Genomic DNA, 14,345 nt, shown 5'->3' on the forward strand with positions numbered 1-14,345 from the left:
CGGGCGACGCAGGTCAGAAGGGCAGCGCTGGCACCAGAGGGCACACATACTGTACACACTTGTGTACACTCCCACTTTCATGAAGACAGACACACACGTATCCTTGTTCCCATGTGGGTCGACGAGAGGAGAGCATGTAACACCTTACCTTGTACCCCGTGTTTCCAGAGCAAACGGAGGCAGAGAATATAAGGATAAAGGAAGTTATTACATTTGGACAAAAGAGGAAGTAGAAAACCCTTCTGAGACCAATTAACTTCACGTGTATTTAGGAGGTTACGGAGGTAATGTGAGGATCTAAATGTGGCTGTTCTAAATGGAGCATTGCTCAATCTCCACTCTCATGCTGCATAAACAGATTGGGCAGCGCGACATTTCTGGCACAAAGAAAACAAAGCAAAACGCTCCCATTAAAGCATGTGAACACTGTCGCAGGTAGATCCATTTGGCTCCTTTCTTAGAGTGCTACCTCACAATGAGTCTCTGTACAAGCGCTGTAGAAATGCCCAAAGCTTGAGAATCAATCACCCACGCTTGGTCACTGCACTCTCCAAAGGACTAGTTTATTTTCCTGAGTGTGTGCAGACATAGTTATGGAGGAGTTATAGAAACAGCCAAAGGAAACTATCAGGTTTTAAAGTAGTGACAGTGCTTTAAAAGATTCTTCATCTTCATTTTTCTCATCGCTCTTCCGTCTCTTTTATCGTCCTCTGTCGGCCTCCTCCACAAGTCCGTCTCCACGCACACGTGCAGTGTGTACCCACACACACGCACACGCACGTACGTGCACGCCCATAGCAGATGATGAAGGATGATGGCTGAGGCAGGGACAGAGCCAGTCTCTGATCTCTCCTGTAACCGCGGCAACAGATCTCCTATTGATCCTCTGGGAGAAAGGCCAGGCGTTAGCTTCCACACACACACACACAGATACACACATACAGCAACAAAAACACACACACACCGAGGACATACGCATGCACATTGTCAGAGAATTGAATAGAACTTTTAAACATGAACTTTACATCGAGATGGTTTCCTTTCTAAAGCAAAGTTCACGTCCGTTAATCCTCCGATTCTGGACGAATCTGTTGGCCGTCAGCGGAGCAGCTTCCAGCTTTGTCGGATGAGCCGTTTGTCTTCTGTTACTGGCATCGGGGGAGACCTGCTCACAGTATTGTGTGAGTGCACTGGCCAAGAGCATAACAATGAAATAAACATGTTATACATCTTTGCCATCATCTACTTTTTTTATGATTTGTTTTCATTGGTGGTATAAATTATGTTTAACCGTCTTTTATCCCTCATAACTTCATATTGTCGTTACTTTGAAGTGGCAATTGTGGGATTTCACTTTTTTTTAGATGCCAAAATATCCTTTTTTCTTGGTTCTGTGTCGGTCCATGTTGTGCTTCCATTTTTGTCTCTAAAATAGAACATGTTCTATATGAAGGCCAGATTTTAAATAACTAAATGAATGTTAACAGTCGCTGTATGTTGTCCTCTGTTTTGGCTTCAGGTCAAACATCGCTGGTGTGAGCTGGTGGTCAGACATGCGTACACTCGGGCTTACGGAGACGTGGAAACCTTCCTGGTTCACCACCAAGTAAATAGACACAACTGTTGAACATTAATCCCGTTTGAACTCTTTTACACGGAGAGGAAATAAATGAATAAAAGTAATTGATTATGTGTGTGTGTGTGTGTTTTAGGCAATGGGTGTGTATCTGTACGGGGAGCTGATGGTGCAGGAGGACCCTGAGCAGCAGGCTCTGGCCCGTCGTTGCCTCTCATTGGTCCGGGAAGAAATTGACCAATCGGCACGCAGAGTGGTGGAGGAGATGGTTCTGTGACGTTCAAGGTAAAGTCTCTCATCGCCTTTGTGTCGACCGTGCTGTTCGTCGTGCCATTTAGTGTCCTTGATAGTATTCTTAAAGTTAAACTGAGAAGCAGAATGCAAATCTTCATCTTCTTCTTTTGCACTTTTGTTTCTTTCAACCCCCACAGTCAATGAGTGGAATTCTACTGGCATCATAATTTACACAAAGAGGTCTTCCAACAAGCTGAACCGGAAAAGTACAAATACATTTGTGTAGCTTTTTTTGTGAATGTCAGGCTAGTTATTGTGTATTCTTCTTCCATTTTGAAAGTATTTCTACACATAGAAAGAGAATATTCCTTTCTCATATCTGACCTTCAGTCAGAAGTGAGGTGGAGGTGGCGACCGTAAGAAAATATTTGTGTTGGATTGATCCTGATTCCATCTGCCCCAGCGGACAGTCCACACTTTAATCACTTGGCTACCTATTCTTCACATTCCTCTCTGATCCCACTGAGTGTGTGTGTGTGTGTGTGTCCGTGTATAAGCACATGTGTGTGTTTGTAGACTTAGAATGGGGCCTTTCCGTGGTTTCACAGCAGCACCATCAGATGTGTTTGTCAGAGAAGGAATTCGGGAATGTGCTCCTCAAACAAACGAGAGAGGGAAGAAAGAAAAAGGGAGATGACGGGTCAGCGAGTGTTTTCTGAAGGGCTCAGGGCGGTCTCTCCTCGATGTGGGCTGAGTGTTACACTGACCATGAAATTCCTCCAGAACAGCAACTATCACTCGTTGAGCTTTTTTGATGATTCAGAACAGTGAGGGGTTTATTGGTCTCACACCAAATGAAGTGCGGAGAGAAATGTACGCTTTCGACGGACAGACAGAAAGAAACGGGAGGAAGAAAGAGCGCCGAAGGGAGGACCGTAGCGAAGACAGGTCTCTGTGAAGCTGCTGCTCTTTTCATAACAGTCCTGCTATTACTGACACTAACCTTTAAATAATGAGAGCGGGCAGTTAATCACATCTTTGCTCCACAATTGAACTGTAGTAACCCAGCTATTCCTCAAAGCTTTTAAACAATACAGTAGTATTGCTGCATCGACCAAACGGAAATACAACAACGAGAGAGAAGAAATCCTCACATTTGAGAAGCTGAAACAAGCAAATGTTTGCTTTAAACATAAATCGCTCATGTGAAAGAACCAGAGTGGTTATAAGTTTGGCAGAACATGGAGAAGCTGGGTTTTAGTTTAGACGACTGCATCTAACTTTACATGAATTCTAAGAAAGGAACTGGTTAAGAGTTTCACAAAAGTAAGAACATAGTCGCACTGTTACTAAGTGAAACGGTTCGCACCGTGCAGGGTCGTTACACTGGTGTACAGCATTTCCTGTTGAGTGTGTCAGAAAGATAATGGGTAAGAGCAACGTTCGAAGGGGCTTCAATATATCCCGAACAGCGTGACTGACTCCATCCCCCACATTAATGATGGCACTGACACATCTAGCAAACTCCCGAAACAGCAAGTATAGGGTTAAACACTGTGTCTGTGACCTTCGTTGACACGGGCTTCGTCACAAGGAGCTGCTAAATACTTGTCACGTCACCCTGAGTGATTTACAGCACTAAATCCTTTTTTAGGCCGTGACCAAGCCACTACAAGACAGGCTTTTATCTTCAGACACACACACACACACACACACACAAACGGACAGCTTTATGCATTTGAGCAGGATGTGAAAGGCATCTGGCTCAGTCCTGATAAATCTCTCTGACACACACACACACACACACACACACACACACACACACACACACACACACGTACAGCACACACACACACGGACAGCACACACATATGTAGCGCCTATCTGTCTGTGCCCGCAGATCTTTTGTCATCATCCTTCACTCCCTCTCTACACCTCCCTGTGGAGCCTCACGACAAGTTGAGGAGGTCTGAAATGGACCCGCTAGAACACCTATAAAAAAACAGAATAGAAGAAGAAAAGAAGCATTTAGAGATTTATATCCTCTAACTTTTACTGTTCTATCCCGTTGGACTGAACCAAACAAGCCCCTGTAAACATCAATGGATCATGCTGGTCAACTGAGCTCAGGTCCAGATTTCTCTCCAATTAAAATGATGGATGAACCAACCTCCTCGCTGCTTTTTCATATTGCACTGCGGGGAGATGGATTGATGTTTTACTGCTCACTTTGTGTGCCCCAACCATCTTTTCTTAAGTGGAACAGTCCTCCCTGTACCCTTTACACCCTCTCACTCACACACACACACACACACACGCACACACACACACTCTCACGGTACAGTGGGATTAGGCAGAGGCGGGCTGAGAGGGTTTTAACTGAAAACAACATGTCTGTCAAGGTGCACTCCCTGCTCTGTGTTTTTAAACCTAAAAAGCACAACCCTTTAAAGGAGAAGGGTGGTCTCCCCCTGTCCTTTTTTCCCCCTTTCCCCCTCCCTCTCACTCCCCCGTTCTTTTCTTCCCCCCGGTACATGCCTCTGGAATCCTTCTTGATCCGCTTAATGAGGGGCATATCGCCGGGTTAGCCGAGCGTGGCGAATGGGAGAGGAGGAGAGGGGTAACCAAGGAGAGAGAGAGAGACTGAGTATCAACAAGTCTGGTCTTTCCCGACTGCGCTCTGATGGCAGACGTAAGGGAGAAAGGACAAACAAAGTTGGAGGTTTTCACCTCCAGGTATCGCAGGTTAGAGCTGGACTTGAGGATGTAGCAAGAAAACACGAGACAGAGAAAAGATCTTGTTCCTTCATGTCTGGGCTGTGAGGGTTCCTGGCGTGCTGATTTGTGACTTATGATAAAATCACATTGCCAGGGATTACCACACAGCCCTGACCCAGCCGGCTGCCATGGCAACCACAGCCTCTCCTACACACACACACACACACACACACACACACACACACACACACTCATTTGTCCCCCAGAAACTTAAAACTAAAGAAGACATGATTACCTGAGTGTGGAGTGTGTGTGATTGTGTTTGAGTTGATGATTTGGAAGCACAGAGAAGGAAACGGATGATGGTGGAGCCAGAGGGTCTTGAAGTGTGTGTGTGTGTGTGTGTGTGTGTGTGTGTGTGTGTGTGTGTGTGTGTGTGTGTGTGTGTGTGTGTGTGTGTGTGTGTGTGTGTGTGTGTGTGTGTGTGTGTGTGTGTGTGTGTGTGTGTGTGTGTGTGTGTGTGTGTGTGTGTGTGTGTGTGTGTGTGTGTGTGTGTGTGTGTGTGTGTGTGTGTGTGTCAGTCCTCCAGACAGGTTTTTTTTATCCTCTCTCCAGCCAGGCACAGAGCTTAGCTGATTGGTGAACAGTGATTGATTCCCTCTTTGTTCACAGTGGCTAAGTTCTGCACCTGAGGAGAGCTTGACCCAGACAAGCAGACAAAGGAAGACAACGGATGTGTGGGACAGAAAGAGAAAACAGAAATGCTCTTTTAAGTTTTTACGGTGTGTGTGTGTGCGCTTTCGCGTGAACACACTTGAGTTTGATTCTCTAATGTGTGTTTGTACATTTCAGTCACAGAACTCCTTCCCCTTTGTCCTCTTCTGTTTTCTCGCTCCTTACTTTGATTGACTTGCATCGTTTCACCGTCCCCCTCTTTCTCTTATCTCATTTCACTGTCTCCTTATCCTGCATTTCCAATTCAATTTGGTCGAACCTCAGTCGAAATAGCTCTCCTCTCTTCCTCGCCTCACTCGCATGTCTGTGAAGCGTTTCCGCTGAGAGCCTCTCACTCAGAAGAATCAAACACACGAGCCTCGTCACACAATGTGCACCATTGCTAATGAGCGCCTGCTCTACGCTCTCCTGCATGGCCCGTAGTTCTTTCCCTCCTCTTTCATCTTCTTCTCTTGCTCCGCCCTTTTGCTTCCGTCTCCTTTCAGTTACGTAGTATAAAAGATAATCCTGCAGATGATGCCGGTTTTGCACGGTTTTGTAGTTTTTTTAGCAAAGGTGAGAGACTGTACTTCCAGTACTAATGAGGCCTGGGAAGACCCAAAACGCTGCCCAATGCTGCCGACAGATATTACATCAGTCTGGGAGCAGTGGCTACAATTATCACCCTCGTAATCATCGCCACCATTCTGTCTTTCTTACAGCCGACACTCATTGTGTCCCAAAGTCATACTATGTACACATTCTATTTCCAGGCATACAATATGGATCATTTTATTTGATGCATGTCAGGTATGAAGACGTACAGATAACACAATTAATATTTTCCTTTAGTCTCATGCCTGTGAACATGGAACTTGACAGCCTGCCTTGTAAGCCTAGTTGGGGGACAATTTAGCCCATTTAAATGTCGATATATTTTTGCACTGTTAAGTTGTACGTACTTTTTAGTGTGACGTTAAAAATGGTCAATTTGAGAACGAGGCAGTACGGGAAAAGTAATTTGAATATCAGCAGGGATGTTTAGTTGCGGCTGCAGACTGATGATCGATGATCGACGATCTCAAGAACGCTTATCTCTGTTTGAAGTTACAATTATGCGTAATTTACAATATGAACATCATGCTGTGTTGAAGAAGACTCTAAACGAGCGATTGAGACCATAAACTAGGGTAGGGTCATTGTTTCAGAGACTTTCGAACAATCTGACTTCTTTTTGCAAGCTGAGGAGTCGCCCCCTGCTGGACAGTAGAGGGAAATTCCGCATTGGCTTCACTCGGCTGAAGCGGAGGTTGCCGCCTGGCAAAAAAACCAAAGTGTGAAAATAACAAGTGGTGGCTTTAACAGGGGGAACGTGGTGTACTATTTCTTGGCTGATTGCAGTGACTTCCTGTTATTGTTGTTCTGGTGTAAATTTCCCAAAAATGTCGAACTATTCCTTTAACTTTAGTTTAACTTAATTTACATACAGCAGGGTAATTGGTGAAAAAGGTTGACGGGGCCTGCAGCAAGTGCTTCAGGCTTTAAGTGCTTCAGGCTTTTAGCTTCAAATCACATTGGCAGTGAAAAGTGCCGTTCCGTGCGTCACTGGCAGATACGTATTGATTTCTGATCTAATCTCAGACGGAGGAAACCGAGAGACAGAAAGCAGACGGTTTCTCACCGAACGAACACCTTTCCACACTGGGAAGGAAAACAAGACTGAGGCTTCAAAGGATGGAAATCTTGCAACGATTTTAGAGCTTTTCATGATTTAGGGAGGTCAGTTCCACTTTATTGTGACAGTTAAGTGTTTCTGCAGTGGATTTACTGTGCCATGTAGCTTCTATTGTGTTGTCTCAGAGAAACAAGAGGTTGTGATCCTGTAAAAACACACAGAGTGCACTGAGAGAGGGTTCCCCAATTAGTCAAGATGAGCTTGAAACCCCAAAAAACGATTGATGCAGGTTTGTATTTAGCACGGCCCGTCTGCCAACACAGTGATCAATAAATCTCGGTCTGTCTCAAGATTTTCTTTTTTGTTTTGGAGCCGTTATACAACAACCTTTATTTGCATGTTCCTACCAAACACACGGTTTCTCTGAAAAACAAATTCCTACTAAGTGCTTTTATCAATACGTCCAGCTGGACTACATGTAGAGAGTACATCATGTAAGACTGAGTCTTTTAAGTTTAAAATACTGCCCCACAGTAACTTCCTGTATAACCTTTCCATTGCATGGGTGTAGTCCAGCCAAGCAGTACCGTTCTGGACCAATCACTCCCCAATCAAAACAGTGACAGATGGCTGGAAATGTATTTTAAAACTGTCCGTCTTTTTTTGGCAGTCACGATACGAGGCGCGCGAGGAGGTATTATAGCGCTCTATATGCACGCCGACAAAATGGCGACTAAACGAGGACAGATGTGTGAATTAGAAATGAGGGCCATGTGGAGTCTGCCATTTCTAGACCTATATTTAGGGCTTGTTAAAAGACTAATGACCATCAGAGGCCTGTATCTAAAAGGTGATTTATTGCACTCTAATGGGGGGGAAATGGTGCTCTGCACATAAAAGGACCAAGCAACATTGTATAAAGACACCAAAAATAAAGGCCACACCACCCTCACCGTCTTTTCTCCACGCAGCTGATTTGACTGATTGTCTCGTAAATGTCAACTAGAAAAAGTATTTCCTGCTGAAAATGCGTTGGAATGCTGAAAACTGAAATTAATCGCAAAAACATTGCTGAAAATAGATATCCAATTCAAAAACAAATTTCAAAAAGCTTAATAATTCAAAAAGTTTAAAGATTACAAATGTGAAAAGTCATACCACACCTCTCCTGAAAGAGCTGAACATTTTGATATTTGAACAGTTTCTGTGGCTTAAAAAAATTCATCAGTGGTGATATTTGTAATAGTATAAGTTGCAGTAGAAGTATTATTAATAGAAGTATTAGTAGCATTAGAATAAGTACTAGTAGTAGTAGTAGTGATATTTGTAGTTGTAGTAGAAGTATTATTAGTAGTAGAAGTATTAGTAATTAGAAGAAGTAGTAGAAGACGTAGTATCAGTAGTCATAGTAATAGCTGTAGTATTGGTCGTAGTATTTAATATAACAGTAGTAGTAGTAGAAGTAGTAGTAGTAGTAGTAATAGTAATGGCAGTAGAAGAAGTAGCAGTAGTAGTACTAGTAGCAGTCGTACTAATAGCTGTAGTAGTATTACTACTTTTAGTAGCATGAATAGCAGTAGTAGTAGCAGTTGTCGGATATGTAATAGTAATAATAATAATAATTGTTAAAATATAATTGATGTGTACTTTCTTTATTTGATTTGACAGTTGTTGACTACACAGAGATGTTGTTACTATATATGGCACTCAATAGATTTTGCCTCAGAGCTGTCCAGGTGTCTTCTGTGGAGTTGTTGAAAACAGTAGGCGCAGGTTAAATTCAATTCAATTTATTTTTGTATCGACCAAAATCAGAACATTGTACAGAACATTTACAGAGTTACAACACATTCAATGCACATGACAGAACCACGGCAGGAGGCAAGACCAGGGTCCAGGTATCACCAGCATCCACGGGAACCTGCCAGAGACTCCGGTGAAGGAGCAAAGTCAGCAATGTGCGTTAATGGTACCATGAGGAGAGAAAGCACAAAGAGTGAGTGAATGAGAGCATACAAACACTGTCCTAATGTAGGAGGTTAGAGTAAATCCCAACATTTTATACAGTTAGTTAATTATTTTACAACTGGATGATTATAAATACTATATTTCAAAATATCCCTCCTATAAGCAAAGCTCTCTACGTTGTACTGTACTTAACTCTCAGTAAATAATCAATGCTAACAATTTGATATTCAATTATTATCGTGGCGCCAAACATACTAAGCTCAATTACGAAAAGTGCTAACGGACAAAATCTATTCTGAATCCAAAGTGACATGTCAGATATGTTAACCATCACACGACAGGAGTTTGGTGAGCGTATATTACCCCATCATACTACATCGGACACGGGGAGTACCCTCACGCTGAGGAATGCTGAACAGCATTCCAACAATTATATTTTAGAGAGCTGTTGTATTCAATTTCAAGTATATGTTGGAAATCATTTTGTGATGCAGTATGTATGCATGCTCCTCACAGAAGGTGCTGGAATGTGATTTTGATGGATTTATAGCTGGATTTTTATGATCGGACTCCTGAAATAGTCTAATAGCCTATTTTTTAAGCTGACGATGTACCAATCATTTTGGATAGCTCCCACAATCCAGCAGAAGTCTTGCTGAGACTGCGTTGGAGAGGTTTCTACTGTGTCGAGCATACCTTTCACCAGCTAGTGAGATCCAACAACCTCAACAGTCTAGAGGAACCTCAAGTAGTGGGGTTTCTTGTGGGTTTGGCAAAGCGGAACGCCGCCTGAGTTGGCGGTACTTTTTGCTTCATTACAGACAAAAGAAAAAAAAGAGGAAAAGTATGTGTTCATAGCTCGCCAGTGCTTTGTGAAACAGAGAGAAGAGATATTTGGGACTGGCTTCCTGTGCCTACTGAGCTGATTATCAGTCCTATACAGCCACTGGCTCAGTTCAGCAGGAACAGGAGTCCAGTCCACTCACCACCGAACCAGAAGAAAACACGAGCACCGGCTTGCACGGATTATACACCAAAGCCGCTGTTCTATTGGACGGTTAGTTGCTAGAAAATGATTTGGCAAACACTTTGATAACTGACAAATGTTTGTGAAATGTTTGGGTTTTGTCTGTTGCTTTGATATCTTTGGGGTTTAACATTTCTCAAAAAAAATTTCAACATTTTGTAGCCTACACTATTAATCAAAACATTTTTTTTACAAATGAATAGATAAAAAAAAAAGATTGTTACTTGCAGCCCTGCTTTTGTATCAGCATTTATATCTGCAGATTAATAACACAGAACTGCAGCAAAAATGTGTGTGCAGTGAGACGTAAAAATAGCGTCTGCATTACATAGTTTGTCCACCAGAAGGTAAATATCCTGCTCAGTACTTTTCTTTCATTTGAGTTAAGAGATTCTTATCCTCAACTACATTGGTCGATCTATTTTTAAACTCTGAAATATTGGCATCCGCCTCCGAAACCCAGTATCGGTCGAGATCTGTGTTTTTCCGGCCAAACTGGATGATTTGTCGATACTGAACACACACAAGTGTCCAGTGTTTGCCTTTACATCAGGTAACCAAATGTTCTGTGGTGCTCCAATCTGAACGTGTCTTTCTCTTCCAGTTTGCTGACCTCAGACGGGGGTGACAGGAGTTTGGCACACGGGGTCCAGTGCTCACCTCCTCTTCCCCTGTAAGAGAGGGGAGGCTCCAGAATCACTCAGCAGTGTGAACACCAAAAGGACTTCGCTCCAACTCGACAGCCACGGCCAACTGGCAAGGTTTACAGCACTTCTGTCCATTCAAGACTCAAGAAATAACTTGTGTGTGTGAACCACTAACGATACGAGCTGTTCCCAGTGAGATGCACCATTGTTGGTGTGATGAAAGTGAAAAATCACACGATCGACATGTTTTAAAATGATAGCTACTGGGAGATGTTTCATGGATGGAGACACATCCTTCCATGTTTTAGGAGCCTGTGTATAAGTTAGACTGTCTTTGTGTGGGTGTGACTTCATGTCTGTTTAGTCTGAAGCCGTGATGTGGTTTTTAAGAGTTAGACAGGAAATGGTTTCACGTCATTCCCATTTTTATACATAATAAAATTGTTTTCCTAAAATGAATGCATTCCTTTTTATTGAGCTTATTCCATCCGTTGAGCAAAACCTGGACATCAGTTCAGGTTTCCTCATTCCTTCTTTATATGGAAGGTACGAGTATCACAGCCAGATTGATTTACAAATTGGATTTACTGAATTAAACATTGGTTGTGTAATATGTTAGGTTAAGTGATATCCAAGTATATATTTAGTTCACAAACTCAGTGAAGAACAATGTCTATTGTGCAACAATGTTGTTGCACAGACTGTGTACTATTATGTGATGCTACACTAGAATCTCCGGTCAGAAAGACATTCTGTGTGTTGACTTTCACATCTTTCTATTTTTTGACATTTTAATTATATACTATGGTATGACTTTTTGGACATTTTAATGACATACTATACGACAAAGCTTCTGATTGAGGGGATTCAATTACATTTAGTAATCCAGTAACTCAAGGAATCTCCCAGACCCTGGACATTATATGACGTACTATACTGACTTTTTTCAACATTCTATACTATGACTTTTTTCAACATGCTATACTGTGACTTTTTTCAACAGACTATGCTTTGACTTTTTTCAACATGCTATACTATGACCTTTATCGACATGCTATACTATGACTTTTTTCAACATTCTATACTATGACTTTTTTCAACATACTATACTATGACCTTTATCGACATGCTATACTATGACTTTTTCGACATACTATACGATGACCTTTATCGACATGCTATACTGTGACTTTTTTCAACAGACTATACTATGACCTTTTTCGACATACTATACTATGACCTTTTTCGACATGCTATACTATGACTTTTTTCAACATTCTATACTATGACTTTTTTCAACATACTATACGATGACCTTTATCGACATGCTATACTATGACTTTTTTCGACATACTATACGATGACCTTTATCGACATGCTATACTGTGACTTTTTTCAACAGACTATACTATGACCTTTTTCGACATACTATACGATGACCTTTATCGACATGCTATACTGTGACTTTTTTCAACAGACTATACTATGACTTTTTTCGACATGCTATACTATGACTTTTTTCAACATACTATACTATGACTTTTTTCGACATGCTATACTATGACTTTTTTCGACATGCTATACTATGACTTTTTTCGACATGCTATACTATGACTTTTTCAACATACTATACTTTGACTTTTTTCAACATGCTATACTATGACTTTTTTCGACATGCTATACTATGACTTTTTTCAACATACTATACTTTGACTTTTTTCGACATGCTATACTATGACTTTTTTCGACATGCTATACTATGACTTTTTTCAACAGACTATGCTTTGACTTTTTTCAACATGCTATACTATGACCTTTATCGACATACTATACTATGACCTTTTTCGACATACTATACTATGACCTTTATCGACATACTATACTATGACCTTTTTCGACATACTATACTATGACCTTTATCGACATGCTATACTGTGACTTTTTTCAACAGACTATACTATGACCTTTTTCGACATACTATACGATGACCTTTATCGACATACTATACTATGACTTTTTTCAACAGACTATACTATGACTTTTTCGACATACTATACTATGACTTTTTTCAACAGACTATGCTTTGACTTTTTTCAACATGCTATACTATGACTTTTTTCAACATTCTATGCTATGACTTTTTTCAACATGCTATACTATGACTTTTTCAACATACTATACTATGACCTTTATCGACATGCTATACTGTGACTTTTTTCAACAGACTATACTATGACCTTTTTCGACATACTATACTATGACCTTTTTCGACATACTATACGATGACCTTTATCGACATGCTATACTATGACTTTTTTCGACATACTATACTATGACCTTTTTCGACATACTATACGATGACCTTTATCGACATGCTATACTATGACCTTTTTCGACATACTATACTATGACCTTTTTCGACATACTATACGATGACCTTTATCGACATGCTATACTGTGACTTTTTTCAACAGACTATACTATGACCTTTTTCGACATACTATACTATGACCTTTATCGACATGCTATACTATGACTTTTTTCGACATACTATACGATGACCTTTATCGACATGCTATACTGTGACTTTTTTCAACAGACTATACTATGACCTTTTTCGACATACTATACTATGACCTTTTTCGACATACTATACGATGACCTTTATCGACATGCTATACTATGACCTTTTTCGACATACTATACTATGACCTTTTTCGACATACTATACGATGACCTTTATCGACATGCTATACTGTGACTTTTTTCAACAGACTATACTATGACCTTTTTCGACATACTATACTATGACCTTTATCGACATGCTATACTATGACTTTTTTCGACATACTATACGATGACCTTTATCGACATGCTATACTGTGACTTTTTTCAACAGACTATACTATGACCTTTTTCGACATACTATACTATGACCTTTTTCGACATACTATACGATGACCTTTATCGACATGCTATACTGTGACTTTTTTCAACAGACTATACTATGACCTTTTTCGACATACTATACGATGACCTTTATCGACATGCTATACTGTGACTTTTTTCAACAGACTATACTATGACTTTTTTCGACATGCTATACTATGACTTTTTTCAACATACTATACTATGACTTTTTTCGACATGCTATACTATGACTTTTTTCGACATGCTATACTATGACTTTTTTCGACATGCTATACTATGACTTTTTCAACATACTATACTTTGACTTTTTTCAACATGCTATACTATGACTTTTTTCGACATGCTATACTATGACTTTTTTCGACATGCTATACTATGACTTTTTTCGACATGCTATACTATGACTTTTTTCAACATACTATACTTTGACTTTTTTCGACATGCTATACTATGACTTTTTTCGACATGCTATACTATGACTTTTTTCAACAGACTATGCTTTGACTTTTTTCAACATGCTATACTATGACCTTTATCGACATGCTATACTATGACCTTTATCGACATACTATACTATGACCTTTTTCGACATACTATACTATGACCTTTATCGACATACTATACTATGACCTTTTTCGACATACTATACTATGACCTTTATCGACATGCTATACTGTGACTTTTTTCAACAGACTATACTATGACCTTTTTCGACATACTATACGATGACCTTTATCGACATACTATACTATGACTTTTTTCAACAGACTATACTATGACTTTTTTCGACAGACTATGCTTTGACTTTTTTCAACATGCTATACTATGACTTTTTTCAACATTCTATGCTATGAC

The 14,345-nt window shown here is 40.6% G+C and overlaps 1 protein-coding gene across 1 annotated transcript in view; it reads left to right on the plus strand.

Moving 5' to 3' along the window:
- aopep (aminopeptidase O (putative)) overlaps nt 1-10,936 on the plus strand; it is a 66,245-nt gene extending 55,309 nt beyond the window's left edge. The window contains exons 16-18 of the mRNA XM_079269920.1: nt 1,520-1,606; nt 1,713-1,861; nt 10,517-10,936. Of these exons, the coding sequence (XP_079126046.1) occupies nt 1,520-1,606; nt 1,713-1,853 (228 nt within the window). The 3' untranslated portion in view covers nt 1,854-1,861; nt 10,517-10,936. The remainder of the gene's footprint in view (nt 1-1,519; nt 1,607-1,712; nt 1,862-10,516) is intronic.
- Nucleotides 10,937-14,345: the final 3,409 nt, after the last annotated feature.

This window comes from Melanostigma gelatinosum (genome assembly GCF_949748355.1).
Source record: "Melanostigma gelatinosum genome assembly, chromosome: 6".
NCBI lineage: Eukaryota > Metazoa > Chordata > Actinopteri > Perciformes > Zoarcidae > Melanostigma > Melanostigma gelatinosum.